The sequence below is a fragment of the Aegilops tauschii genome, chromosome 4, assembly GCF_002575655.3.
Source record: "Aegilops tauschii subsp. strangulata cultivar AL8/78 chromosome 4, Aet v6.0, whole genome shotgun sequence".
Taxonomy (NCBI): domain Eukaryota; kingdom Viridiplantae; phylum Streptophyta; class Magnoliopsida; order Poales; family Poaceae; genus Aegilops; species Aegilops tauschii.
Genome location: NC_053038.3, coordinates 426,683,382 through 426,697,380, shown reverse-complemented (window position 1 = coordinate 426,697,380; position 13,999 = coordinate 426,683,382). Strand labels below are relative to the sequence as shown.

The following is a 13,999-nucleotide window of genomic DNA, read 5'->3' as shown; positions in this document are numbered from 1 at the left end:
GTGAGTGGACCTGTAATAAACATTAGCTCACATTCAGAAGAGCTGGACTGAATCTGAATAAGACAGGGCACCACATAGTGAACATAATTTTAGTAAGTGTTCGAGGCTAAGCAAGAACAAGAAAGGGCCAACTGAATTCAGGCTTAAAAACCTTAACGAGACCCTACAGAAAAAGGCTACGATTTTAATCATGTGTAACCAAAATGTTGATGCGGTAGGTTTACTTGGGAAGAAGACAGTCTATACGGTCTATGCAAGTGGAAAATAATCACCAGTTGTCATGAATTGCCTGAAGACTGGCACTACTCTTACAATGCTTAATTCACTAGATTACAAATAAAGTATCCAAATATAAATTGAAGATGCTAACTGCTCTGCTTGAACGGTTGGTGAGATTCACCTGGTCACAGATAAATCAATCAGGATTCAGGAAATTCAATTTCTAAAATGCGTAGGCGACCAAAATTTCTTAAGTAGTTGATAAATCGCAAGGCTTTTTAGTAATCACATGCAGTTATAAGGCTCCAGTAAAATAAGTAACTCCCTATGAGCTATTATCAGTTTATCACATGTTTGTATGTGGATTCCCATATAAATAAGTAACTCCAGTGAAAAGTATATTTTTCGTCCCTTAACTCTTTACGAAAATTTACAAATGGTCCCTAAACTCCAAAACCAGCAAACTGCAGTCCCTCAACTTTTAAAACCGGATAAGTTTAGACCCTGATGCTGCTTTAGGTGGCTTCTTTGCTCACCGGTGTCATTTTTTACTCAAACTGGGCGGGACACACCTGCCAGTGACAGGAGATGCACAAAATATATAGTGGGACCCGTCTGTCAATGGTGGAAACGTGAAATAAATCAACGCGGCAAAAAATGCCGTGTAATAGTCGAACTGGGCACCTCCCACAGCGTCACACTGGAGCTAGCCACCTATCCAAAAATAACCTGATGTTGTATTGAGTGATACATGTTATATATTACTCCCTCTGTAAACTTGCATAAGATCATTAAGATCACTACTTCAGTGATCTAAACGATCTTATAAAAGTTTACAGAGGAAGTACTCAATATTTAGTTAGGGTGCACACACGAAGTCCACATGACCACACCTCACGCAGGGTGCACACACTCGAAATCAGCACCACACGCAGAGTGCACACACAACGGATATAAGTAGAAATGCAGAACAAATGGTACGTCTAAGTCAACTAGTTAGTTAGCTACTTATTAAATTTAAAAAGACTAATAACTACTTACATTATTTTTACCAATTTTGACATTTATATCTCTGTTGTATGAATTCGTACACATCAATATAGCTACTCCATCATGCACATGAGTCCAGAAAAAAAAAGCGCAGAGTTGAATCAGCAAACACCTAATACAAATGCAAAAGCACGAGTCAAACTACTAATTAATTGAGAAAAACAAGGAAAATAAATACACAGCATGGCATAACTACTTATTCTTCAGTTTTAATTAGGAATAAAGAAAAAGAAATCGCTTTTAAATTAGTTAATTTTGAACACGTTTAATACCCCCGTATATAATATAAATCAATATATACCTCTATGTTAAGCACAAAACATCTCCTGGTGAGTGGCTAGCTTGTGCACTCTTTATGCTGGAGGTCTCAGGTTCGAACTATGCATTGTGCATTTTGTGTAAAGCTATTATTTTCGTTCTCCTGACGCTGACAAGTGGGACCCGCACATGATGTGTCCAGTTTTAGTCAAAAACTACTCCAGGTCAGCAAAGAAACCACACGAAGCAGCACCAGGGACTAAACTTATCCAGTTTTGAAAGTTGAGGGATTATAGTTTGCTGGTTTTGGAGTTTAGGGATCATTTGTAAACTTTCGAAAGAGTTGAGGGACTAACAATGTACTTCTCCCGCATTATGCACGCAACGCCCGGTAACTTCATATGCCTAGAGCCCCTTTTAAGCATCTATGCGGCAAGAAGCGTGTCCATTAGTCCAATGCCCATAAACACTGCCTCCATCTGCAGCTTCATCGCATGCCCATGCTAAGAAAGTAACAACTAATGTTAAGATAATTATCCTTTTGCAGTTGCTTGTATATGAGCTCTTATCTGAGTAGAAATCTTGCCTCCAAAAAAAAAAGCCTTTTGGGGAATAGTATAATACAATGATTTATCATTTAATAAACTAATTGCATAAATGTATATCAAAATCTTCAGGTGCGAACACAGCGGTGACAGTATTCGCAGAAGTTCTCTATGTCTCAATGCAAATACCGGGTGTATATTTCCCTTGGAAAAAAAGCATGTTTATGGAGAAGGTTGCATTTGCATGGATATGCACAAAAAATATCATATTAAGATAGTGCACTAAAGAATTGCACATGTGCATAAAATTGATGCAGGTATTCTAGTTGCTATAATTTGCTTCCCTCTCTGCAGATATCTAGAGTTATTGTGATAGCTTTGACAAACTCGGGGGTCTCTCTTCCGCGAACAATAGCAGATCGTGCAATCTACTCACACGAATGTAAAAACAACAGGTCCTCCGATGAATGGTAGTTTTTTCCCTGCACTGTTCTTGTTCTTCAAACCATCTTCTACAAGAATTGAGCACAGAACCACACAATGCTCACAGCGACATCACTTCAGGCGATCTGCTCAATCCTAATACATGTGATGCTAGCTCCTCATCACCATGTTGCTTCAGTAACTCCACCAAACAATCAGCGCAGGAAGCGTCAATGTGTATTCCCCTATCCATGACCTTCCTCGCCAACGCCGAGGCCTCAAGGACATGCCCCTCCTGACACAGCCCCAACAACACGTCAGCATAGACATCAGAATCACAGAGCACCCCATTCTCATCCATCAGTCTCAACCAACAGCAAGCATGCAACCACATTTTCCTCTGACACAGCTCCCTCGCCATTGCACTTCCTGCGAGCGGGCTCAGCTGCACCCCTGTCTTCATCATCCTCTGCGCGAGGCCTTCAGCTTCCCTTGTCATCCCAGCCACAGACAAGCCTACCAGAAGAACATTATAGCACTGCCCGCTTGACAAAGTTCCGTCAACGACCAAACGCTCCACCACATCATATGCCTTGGAAATCAAGCCAGCCCCCCTGGCCGCGCAAAACCCATCGATCAGCGTCCGCACAAAAACGCGATTCGGCATCACCCCTCTAGCTACCATCCTATCCAGCACGCTCAGAGCTTCCACCATTCTCCCTTTTCGGCACAGGCATTTCGCCAAACACGTGTACGACACCACATTGGGCACACACCCAGCACCGAGTCTGCCACCCTCCATCTCCTCCAGCAGCCCCACTGCGGCATCCACATGACCAAAAGCGAGCATCCCGTCGAGCATCGCGGTGTAAACCACCACATTGGCCGCGCATCCAAACTCAGGCATTTTGTCAATCAGACAGCGGGCACCTTCGAAGTCGCCCCTGTACGCCAGCCTATGCACCGCGGTCACGATCAGGGGGACGGTCGGGTTGACGCCGGACCTGGACATGATGTCCAGAACGGCGGAGACATCACAATGCGAGCGTGCGGCGCGGAGGGCGGAGTGGAAGCAGGCCACGTCGGGCGCGAGGCCGGAGGATCGCATGTGGCGGAGGACGGCGAGTGAGACCGGGAAAAGGCCGGCATGAGTGGAGATGCCGAGGAGGAGGGCGTAGTGCGGGAGGGGCAGCGGGTGCGGGGAGGAGGAGAGGAGGAGGGGCACGGCGGAGGGGAGGTCCGGGAGCGAGGCGGCGAGCGAGGAGAGGGTGTGCGGGGAGGGGAGCGGCGGGGAGGGGGGCAGGCGCCAGAGCAGGAACCGGAGGGAGAGGAGCGGGGAGGGGAGGCGCGGCAGGAGGTCGGGGAGCGTGTGGAGGGGGAACGCGTCCGACCGAGACGGGAAGGCGCGGGAGCGGCGTGGACGAGGCCTCCGGCGAGCGGAGGACGGCGAGGAGGGTGGCGAGGTTGGGGTCGCTGTGGGTGGAGAGGCGGCGGAGGAGGGTTAAGCGCGGGGGCATCTGGTTTGGACGACGGAGCCAGGTTGGTCCGGCGCGGCGGCGCAGAAGGCAAGGCGAACCGGAACTGGAAGCGTCCGAACGAGACGCCTGAAGTGAGCGTAAAATGGGCAGGCCCAATCTGGCGAGCTCACTTGAGATTTTTCTTTTCTTCTCCATAAACTGCCTGTTGGATGATTTTTCTTTTCGAAAACGATCCAAATCTATTATCAAAGTTCGCCAGAAGTACAAAGCATCTCAAACATAATAAAAATTACATCGAGATTCTGAGACCACCGAACGACCACTACCGCCGTCAGAACGAGCCGGCGATGCGCCGTTGTCGCCGCTCCCGTACCGGAGCCGGCTTGACCTTGTCGATGACAGCCGGGAAGTCTTCGTGCACGTGCCTCTAAGGACCAGCACCATGTAGGCGCAGTCGTCGTCGTTGAACCCCTGAATAGATCTGAAACACCTGACACCAAATCCCGCCATATGACGAGAAACCCTAACCTCACCGTCCCAAGGAGTTTTCAAGTTCATATTTAAAAAAAAGTTTATGTATATTAAAAAAGTTCAACATATACTGAAAATAGCTCATCGTGTATATTTTCAAAAAGTTCAGCTCTATAAAAAAAGTCAGCATATGCTAAATAATTCATCGTACATTAATTTTTTTGTCGCTGCTATATCTCACTTATAGTGAGAATATCTCTCATCTTTCTGGAGGTTTTTCCTCCTCTATAGTTTTCCGGGGCATACGATGACGTCACATGTGCCGCGTACCCTCTTGGAGGCATCATTTTGGAGATGGTCTTGGCTGGAGGGAGCCGTAGTGTCGCAGTTGTCGCTTCTTTGTCTCTTTGTTGCCCTGATTTGGGTGGTTGAGGCATGGAGACCGTGTGTAGTGGTGGGCAGCGCAGATTCTCTACTGTGGTGTGGTTTTGCAGAGATGGCGCACGGTGTCAACGCCGGTGACAATGGCAAATGGTGTGAATATCCCTGCCATGGTTGCTTGATGAAGTTTTTGGCGGCGGACCGCGGACCGATGCCACTGCCATTGCCATCATCGCTGGATCAGGTGGTGGAAAACGACCTGGAATGTCCATTAGTCAAACTGGGCATTTTCTTTGTGTCGGCGATCTTCAGGACAAGCACATCTCCTTATCAATCTTAAGACATACACATCTGCTTGAGGGCATCATCCCGTTCATCCCAAAATCTGAAATCCGAGACCTTCAGTTCTCAAGAGTCATAATGACAACCATAACGGGCCAAAAAAGTACTCCCTCAGTCTTGTCCCAAGCTTATCTCTTAAATGGATGCACTTGATGCTAGATACATCCATGTGAGGGACAAGCTTTTATCAGACGGAGGGTATCATATGTACACTGCCATTAAACAAGACCATTTTTCACTGAGCCGTAGATCCATTTTAAACAATATACCACTGATCCAAAAAAAAAGGCAGTCGAGGAATACAACAACATCCAACCTTATAATTGACCACAAAGAGCTAACTGACGAGCAAAAGACACATGACCACAACAGCTCTCCCTATAGGCTATAGTTACCACCTCAGTACGAAATTCTGCAGTTACGATCTCCCCCACACATCGATAAACATGTTACCGTGTCCTCATATATTTTATCCCGCTGTGCAAACTAATGGCATGCACACTCTCCGGTTGTTGCTAAATGGCTGTGCTACGCTGTACTGTTGATCAGCAGAAGACTAGATAGAATGTTCAACCTGGGAGCCCTGGGTGCTACGAAGCATAGTTTATCAGCCACTCCAGACTCTGCGCGAAAAGATTGCACAGCAGAAGGAATGTTAGTCGTCGTGGCAGCCCAAAAATTCAGTTACATAAGTTTCTGCACGCTGTCAGTTCAGATGGTTCCAAGAACAAGGATGCGAGGGAGGGATCGAACCATTAAACATTCAGGCAGATCGTCATCCTTCGTCCTCGAGTGAGTCTGCATTACGCGAAGAGCAAAGTGGTCAGGCGTTTCTAGTCTTCGTTAGCATCGGTAGGTCTTACGGAAGTTCTGAACGTGAACGATAGAAGACATAAGAGAAATGCATAGCTTTGATGGTGGAGTGAGTTCAGATCATTTACCTCCATTACCCGATGGCACGAGGACTCCTTGTCGGTGGCAAGGCAGGCAAGGGCCACCACCGAGGCTGCCACGGTCGAGGGCCAGTAGGAGAGGTGCTTATGGTCCAGAAGTGTGAGCAGGGCCAGGTGCTTGGCCAGATCCTCCACTTTGTCGTCTGCTTTTGCTGCCTTCAGATAGAACCTGCAGAATTAGAAAACGAAAAGTGAGCTGTTAGTGTTGGCTTCTCGTTCAGTTTTGCTCGGCCTGGCACAGACGAGAATGCAGGAAACATGTAGTACCAGAGAAAATTGTGGACTGTCGTGACGAAGCATTGGAAGTCGAGGACCTCCTGAACCAGCCACTCCATGGCGACGACCTCGCTCCGGCTGTAAAGGTTGATCCCTACCATGAAAGACTTCTGCATGATGCTGAAAGAGATTACACACACAGTGAGATTACATTGTGCTGAATGGAGGCAAAGATGAGGCAGCAAATGGTGATCCCAGAGATAATTAATTCAGAAGTTCGACAATGATACTGCAGTGCAACGTAAATAGGTGGACTAGTAAAGAAGAATATGTCATGCTGTTCTGAAGCACTCTATCTTTCTGCATAGTAATGTACTGTGTGCCACTTCTTTTTTTCTTCAGACGTGGTCAAGAATAAGAAAATATCACCAGAATTAAGGCTCAAAAACTTCAACAAAACCACAAAAAGGGCTCTGTTTTCTCTTGCAAGTTATGTAATCACGTGCAACCAGAAAGTTGATGCATAATAGGTTTACTTGGGAAAAGAATAGATAAAACTCTGCCAAGGACTGTCTAACCAAGTCAAAATGGGCACTAAATAATGGTAACTGCCTGAAGTACAAACTAAAATTAGGATCTTATGGTAGCATCACTTTTATGTTCCAAATCGAAGATGAGAACTACTATGCTCAAGTGGTTGGCGAGAGCGACCTGATTGCAGGCGAATGAATTAGGAAAGTCAATTATGCTCAACATCAACATTTCCTAATGTAAGTACTCCCAAGTAATAGCATGCAGAGATAAGCCTTTAATGAGAAAATTAGACATTCTATATGAGCTATTATCACTTGTTTGTATGGTTTTGCCACGGGATTAACCAATGACAGCTTTCAACAAAATCAAGGTATCCCCTGCGCACTTGCTAAGGTCTATCAAATGCCCAATTAAGTTATATTGAAATGAACTCTGGCAAATAGAGAAGAAAATGCATCATAGAAGAGCTTAGTAAGGATTTAACAGTATTGTACTACAACCATCTGAGGAAAGAATAGGAAACTACGCTGAAACTTGGACCTGAATTAAAAGGATGCGTTTATTTGAAGCTTCTTTTGTTGCAGGGATGCTTGAAGCTGTATTTCAGTAAGCAATGCATAACATGGTATAAACCTTAACCCTACCATACGTCAACAACATGGAGTAGTACTCGTACTGAAAGAGGGGAATAAGAAAATATACCATGCACACATTTTACCGAATCAGAATGAACATGTAGCACAAAGGGAGCTCAATACCTATTGTATGGCTGGTTCTCTTCGATGCGGGTGGCTAGGGTGATGCAGGCAATGCCCAGCAACTGCACATTCCTAGAGCCCTGTAGGTATCCACGTGTCAAGAAGTGGTCCATCAGTCCAATTCCCAGGAACAATGTCTCTGGCTGCAGCTCTGTCACATGCCCATGCTACAAAATTCATGGGAAACAGCTATTATTTGCAAGTTGCAGATACATTTTTATCTGAGAACAGTCAAATCCTCATAGTATATGTACAAGGATCTCATCATTTTAATATCTAGTTGCGTATCAAAATCTTCAGGTCAAAACACGGTGCCGACAGTATTCTCAGAAGTTCTCTCAAGTCTTAACGCAAAAATCAAGTGCATACAGAAGCTTAGATTTGAATGGAATGGTATAGCCCCGCAAAAAAAAGAATGGAATGGTATAGAAGGGGCATATACGGACAATGCACTCAGGAGTTGCATATCTACATAGAAATGATGCTGGTATCCTGATTGCTACAATGTGCCTCCTATCCTAGGCATGAAGAGTTGAAGACCATAAGCTAATCAAATAGCAAATGGTTTACTGAATAACTTTGCAGCATAACTGAAGATATTTCCCTTTCCAAACACTGAATGTCAAAATGTTAAAACAAACACCTCCTCAAAATTAATGTCGTGAGCAATCTACTAATCAGAATGTTGTACAATAACATTTTGTTACAACAGTTTCGAAAAAACAACAACACAGGATCAGTCTGCACAACAAACAATGTCTGTGAGCAATCTACTAATCAGAATGTTGCACAATAATATCTTCGACAGTAGACAACTATCCCCTGCAAAATTTAAGAAGGTGCATAGCTGGATCTGCTGCCTCAGCACGCCGAACACACACACACACACACACACACACGAGATCAACCACACAACCACAGTGCCTTTAGAACAGATATCATTCAGAGAACTAAACCAACACTGAATCTGCAGTACAATGTGACTTCATAGTAAATTACCAGCACAATACCAACTCATGACTGTAAATCTGTAAGGCGAGCTTGTACCATAAATTGGAATTGAGCTAAAGTGGAGTCGCGGTATACATGTAGAATGCAGAGTACAGCGCTGGTGTACACTGACCTCGATAATCCAGTTCACCATGACAGAACGCTGCTCCACGACGTGACGGCCAGAGTTGCCTGACATGGAGGCGTACACCTCTGTGTAGTCGCACGCCACCACTCCCCGCCGTTCGCGCCGCCGGAACTGCTCGTAGCTCTCCTCGTCCTCCAAGTCATCGAACTGCTTCCACTGACACAAACATTCCAACGAAGCCACCAAATCAGATCAAACACCGCACTGATCTCGCAGAGAGACCCAATTTCAAACAGATTTTAAGGGGAACTGCGTGGAACCGGCTCACCTCTGGGATGGGGACGGCGTCGGCGACGGCGTGCGCCTTGTGTTGCACACAGGGGACGAACTGCTTGGCGTAGTCGAGGAAGAGGGAGAAGGTGTAGGAAGGGGGGGCGCCGTCGTCGTCGTCGTCGTCCTCGGAGGAGGAGGAAGAGGAGGTGTCGAGCAGGGGGGTGAGGGAGTAGTCAGTGCAGGGGCTGGGAGCACTGAGCACCTCCTCCTCCGCGTCGGACTGCGTGAGCTCGTCGCAGGCCGAAGAGTACTCCGTCGCCTCGGCGTCGTCGGCGAGCAGCTCGGGGCAGGCGAGGTCGGGGTGGAGGACGGAGCGGAGGCACGACGACTCGGAGGCCTCGACCTCCGCGGGGCGCGCCGTGGCGCCGCCGATGACCTCCGAGCACTCGGAGGCGGCGGGCCGCGCGTCGCCCGAGTCCTGGCGCCTCGGCCTCTTCTCCGGGCGCTGCGCCGCGGCGAGGGCGGCGGAGGAGATGGCGGTGGTGGTGGAGACGACCTCGCTGCGGAAGGAGGAGGAGGCCGATGTGGAGGACTCCGCGGGCCGCTTCCCCGCCATCGCCGCCGCGATCTGGGCTGGGAGCGGAGCAGCCGCGTCCCTCCGGCGGCGGAAGGGGTGGGAGCGCGGCCTCGTGGGCACCGGCGCGAGCATGGTGGGAGGCATGGCGTGCGCGTGGGTGCGTGTGTGCGTGTGGCCACGGCTAGGTGCTCTCTGATTTGGCTTGGTTATATAGCCGTGAGGCCGTCGACAGCGGGGAGGAAGGGGAGGGGAATGGGGGTGCCGTGCCGCAGGAGGATGAGCGCACCTCACAGACCGATCGCTTCATTTGAATTTGAACTTCCGAAGCTTTGCTGAGGAAGCCAAGGGCACGGAGCTACGGCTACGCCCGGTGCACATGCACCGCCCGATATGGCCCCACCTCCTGTCAGCACAGATCCGTGGACCCCTCGCAGCAGAGGACCCACGTTCTTTTTTTTCTTTTGATGGGAGAAGACCCACGTTCTAGAACTGTACTACGAACGATCCCGTTTCCGATCGAAACAGAAGGCGGCTGCTTCCGCCGGTGCGTCCGTGGGAATGTCGTGTTTTTTTTTTGACAAAAGAGAGCATTCTCTCCGATTTTCATTAAAAAAAATCACCATGTCTTACGATAAAGCGAGAAGAAGCTAAAGATGCAACATAAAACTCCGCCCCCTATGCAACTGTCACTACCCTATTAAGGAGGGAAGGAAAGCCATCCCTTCCCTCCCAAACCACCTCAAGGTAACAACCTGCGGGAGTGGTCTGAGGCCTGGATTCAAAACAAGAACCCAGCCCCAAAACAGAAACATGTTTGTTTTTTCAGACAGAGACATACATCATGATTAGAGTCTTTTATCATCATCAGAAGAACATAGGCTAACTGAGGAAACGAAGGAAGCAAGCTAAAAAGTAGTGGAAGCAGTTTATTTCATCGCAGCAACGGACTCGTCCTGAAGTAGATTAGCGTCACCCCAGGATTCTCCCAGTCTTCAGGCGCCACCCATGGGCTGCTTTGAACACTTCTTCCGCCACCTCGCTTACTTGCTTCACTCCAGCCTTCATCATCTTACTTCTTGCGGGGTTTGTCTGCAAAATATTCCAATCATTTAGATTTTTGAGAAACAAGTTGACAGGTACACAAGGATCATTCACCCTGTTGTTATCAAAGATAATGTTGTTCCTAAGCTTCCAAATAGTCCAGCATATCGCTGAAACGCTTATCATGACCAAACCCTTTTCATCTTTTTCAAAGGTCTTTACCCAGGTTTTCATTGTCGCATCCAGAGTTTCTGGAATGTTTCTCAAATTGAAAGCACATTTCAAAATGTTCCACAACAATCTAGCAACTGAACAAGATAGAAAAAGGTGATTGATATTTTCTTTACGTCCACAGAAAGGACATCTATCATCCCCTTTCCACCCCCTACGGAGTAGATTGTCTTTGGTAAGTATACTGTTCCTAAGAGCCAACCACATAAACACCTTAATTCTGGGTGGCATTTTAATCTTCCACATGTAAAGGTGTGGATATTTGACACCATTTTCAATCAAATGTTTGTAAAAGGATTTTACAGTGTATACTCCTTTTTTGGTCAAAGACCACTTTACCTCATCTTTATCCTCATTTAGAGTCACCGAACTACAAACTTCTTTAATATGTTCCCATAATTCTCTAGCATCTCCTATCAGAGTTCTCCTAAAATGCACATTATCTAAGCTGTTTTCAAACACCTCTTTAACTGTTTTATTTTTATCAAAACAAAGCTCGTAGAGTCTAGGGAAGTTTTTACTTAGTGGGGCAGAGCCAATCCACCAGTCTTCCCAAAAGCGTGTTTTATCTCCATTTCCAATTCTAAACTTGCACAGAGAGGTAAAATGATCTCTATGTTTCAGTACCTCCCTCCAAAACTGGGAATCTCCCTGTTTGGCCAGTACAGTACCTAGATTTTTATTTTTAACATATTTTTTCCAAATAACATCTTGCCACAACCCCTCAGTTGTGTATAATTTCCACCACCATTTACATAGCAATGCTTTGTTCATATATGTAAGATTTTGAATTCCCAACCCCCCATATCTTTTGGTCTGCATACCTCAGACCATTTTACTAAATGGTATTTTCTTTTTTGATCATTCTCCTGCCATAGAAGTCTGGCTCTAAAGAAATCCATGCGTTTTTCTACCCCAACGGGGAGCCCATAAAAGGACATCATAAAGTAAGGTATGCTCGTCAGAGATGACTGAATCAGGATTAGCGAGCATATACACATGCCAAGTTGTCTCCTACCCAGATCCTCAACACACACACAAAAAAGTTGTCTCGTACACTGCACGCGATAGTTTTGGGTATTAGATCATCTTCAACAGGCGCGCAATGAGCGGCACGCTAAAACAGTTTTTTGGGCGTGAAAATAACGGTTTTTTGCGCGCGACAGGGCGCTGGCTCCAGCAGCGGCTGCAAAAAATTGCGCGCGCGATCCGCTCCAATAGACGCTGCAAAAAAAGGCGCGCGCGAGCAACCAGAACACAAACCAGTTCAACCAAATAGATAATTCAACGATACAAATAGCAAAGTTCAACCAAACACAAACTAGTCCAATACAAATAGCAAAGTTCTACCAAACAGCACAAACTAGAAACTACGGGGACTACTCCGAGTCGTCCTCCTCCTCCTCCTCGCTTGTGTCGTCCGACGTATCAAGAAACGCGTCTTCCCAACGATCATCGTTGTCGGAGAAGAATGATGCCTGTCGCAGATCACACTGTGATATCGCCAGTGCCTTCCTACAACGCATGTCCGCCCATTCCGCGCGCCGCCTTGCCCTCCTCTCCGCCTAGAAGGCGTTCTCGTTGGCGCCGTCCTCCGGGTGGCGCTGGCGCCACTCCACCATGGCTCGCTCGTCCGCCTCGGCGATGAGGAGGCGGCGCTGCTGTCGACGGTGTTCCTGACGGTCGGCGTCAGTTACTAGCCCGGCGGAGGGGCGAGGTTCTGCGCTTGCTCGCGCGTCCAGGCATCCTGTAAGTTCATCTGTGCGCGAGGCCTCGAGAGGCACCACGCCGCCGCGTCGTACGCGCGGGCGGCCTCGTGGGCGGTGTCGAAGGTGCCAAGGCCGAGGCACACGTCACCGGACCGAATCTCGACGTAGAAGGTGCCGGAGGGGCGCGCGTGTACGTCGCGGTAGCCCGAAGCTCCCCGGCGGCGCGGCGGCATGGTGGCACGGTGGTGGTGTTGGGGAACGTACTAATTTCAAAAAAATTCCTACGCACACGCAAGATCATGGTGATGCATAGCAACGAGAGGGGAGAGTGTTGTCTACGTACCCTCGTAGACCATAAGCGGAAGCGTTGTGAAAACGTGGTTGATGCAGTCATACATCTTCACGATCGACCGATCCTAGCACCGAAGGTACGGCACCTCCGCGGACTGCACACATTCAGCACGATGGCGTGATGACGGTGATGATGACGTTACCGACGCAGGGCTTCGCCTAAGCACCGCTACGATATGACCGAGGTGGATTATGGTGGAGGGGGCACCGCACTGGGCTTGAAACAATCAACTTGTATGTTCTAGGGTGCCCCTGCCCCCGTATATAAAGGAGCAAGGGGGGAGGCCGGCCGGCCCTTGGGGCGCGCCAGGAGAGGAGTCCTCCTCCTCCTAGTACAAGTAGGACTCCCCTTTCCTACTCCTACTAGGAGGGGGAAAGGAAGGAGGAGAGGGAGAAGGAAAGGGGGGCGCCGCCCCCCCTTCCCTAGTCCAATTCGGACCAGAGGGGGAGGGGGCATGCGGCCTGCCCTGGCCGGCCCTCTCTCTCCACTAAGGCCCATGTGGCCCATTAGTTCTCCCGGGGGGTTCCGGTAACCCTCCGGCACTCCGGTTTTCTCCGAAACCACCCAGAACACTTCCAGTGTCCGAATATAGCCGTCCAATATATCAATCTTTATGTCTCGACCATTTCGAGACTCCTCGTCATGTCCGTGATCATATCCGGGACTCCAAACTACCTTCAGTACATCAAAACACATAAACTCATAATACCTATCGTCACCGAACGTTAAGCGTGCGGACCCTACGGGTTCGAGAACTATGTAGACATGACCGAGACACGTCTCCGGTCAATAACCAATAGCGTAACCTGGATGCTCATATTGGTTCCTACATATTCTACGAAGATCTTTATCGGTCAAACCGCATAACAACATACGTTGTTCCCTTTGTCATCGGTATGTTACTTGCCCGAGATTCGATCGTCGGTATCTCAATACCTAGCTCAATCTCGTTACCGACAAGTCTCTTTACTCGTTCCGTAATGCATCATCCCGCAACTAACTCATTAGTCACATTGCTTGCAAGGCTTATAGTGATGTGCATTACCGAGAGGGCCCAGAGATACCTCTCCGACAATCAGAGTGACAAATCCTGATCTCGATCTATGCCAA

At 47.9% G+C, this 13,999-nt stretch overlaps 1 protein-coding gene and 1 pseudogene across 1 annotated transcript; both read right to left on the bottom strand.

Moving 5' to 3' along the window:
- Nucleotides 1-2,244: 2,244 nt before the first annotated feature.
- LOC109771395 (uncharacterized) lies at nucleotides 2,245-4,129 on the bottom strand (annotated as a pseudogene).
- Nucleotides 4,130-5,385: 1,256 nt separating this feature from the next.
- On the bottom strand, nucleotides 5,386-9,841 carry LOC109771394 (cyclin-SDS-like). The gene is made up of 7 exons (XM_020330083.4): nucleotides 9,035-9,841; nucleotides 8,752-8,922; nucleotides 7,629-7,795; nucleotides 6,388-6,516; nucleotides 6,109-6,289; nucleotides 5,921-5,965; nucleotides 5,386-5,790 (listed from the first exon to the last, which is right to left on the bottom strand). Exons 1-7 carry the CDS (start codon nucleotides 9,698-9,700, stop codon nucleotides 5,758-5,760), a joined length of 1,392 nt encoding a protein of 463 aa, XP_020185672.1. The 5' UTR covers nucleotides 9,701-9,841; the 3' UTR covers nucleotides 5,386-5,757.
- Nucleotides 9,842-13,999: the final 4,158 nt, after the last annotated feature.

What these genes read in the sequence shown, in the direction of transcription:
- LOC109771394 (XM_020330083.4), bottom strand. Translation starts at nt 9,700, where the DNA reads ATGCCTCCCACCATGCTCGCGCCGGTGCCCACGAGGCCGCGCTCCCAC. An exon ending in GAGAACCAGCCATACAATAG is followed by an intron (nt 6,517 to 7,628) that starts GTATTGAGCTCC and finishes AATCTCTTTCAG; the next exon opens with CATCATGCAGAAGTCTTTCA. An exon ending in ATCTGCCTGAATGTTTAATG is followed by an intron (nt 5,791 to 5,920) that starts GTTCGATCCCTC and finishes CTTTTCGCGCAG; the next exon opens with AGTCTGGAGTGGCTGATAAA.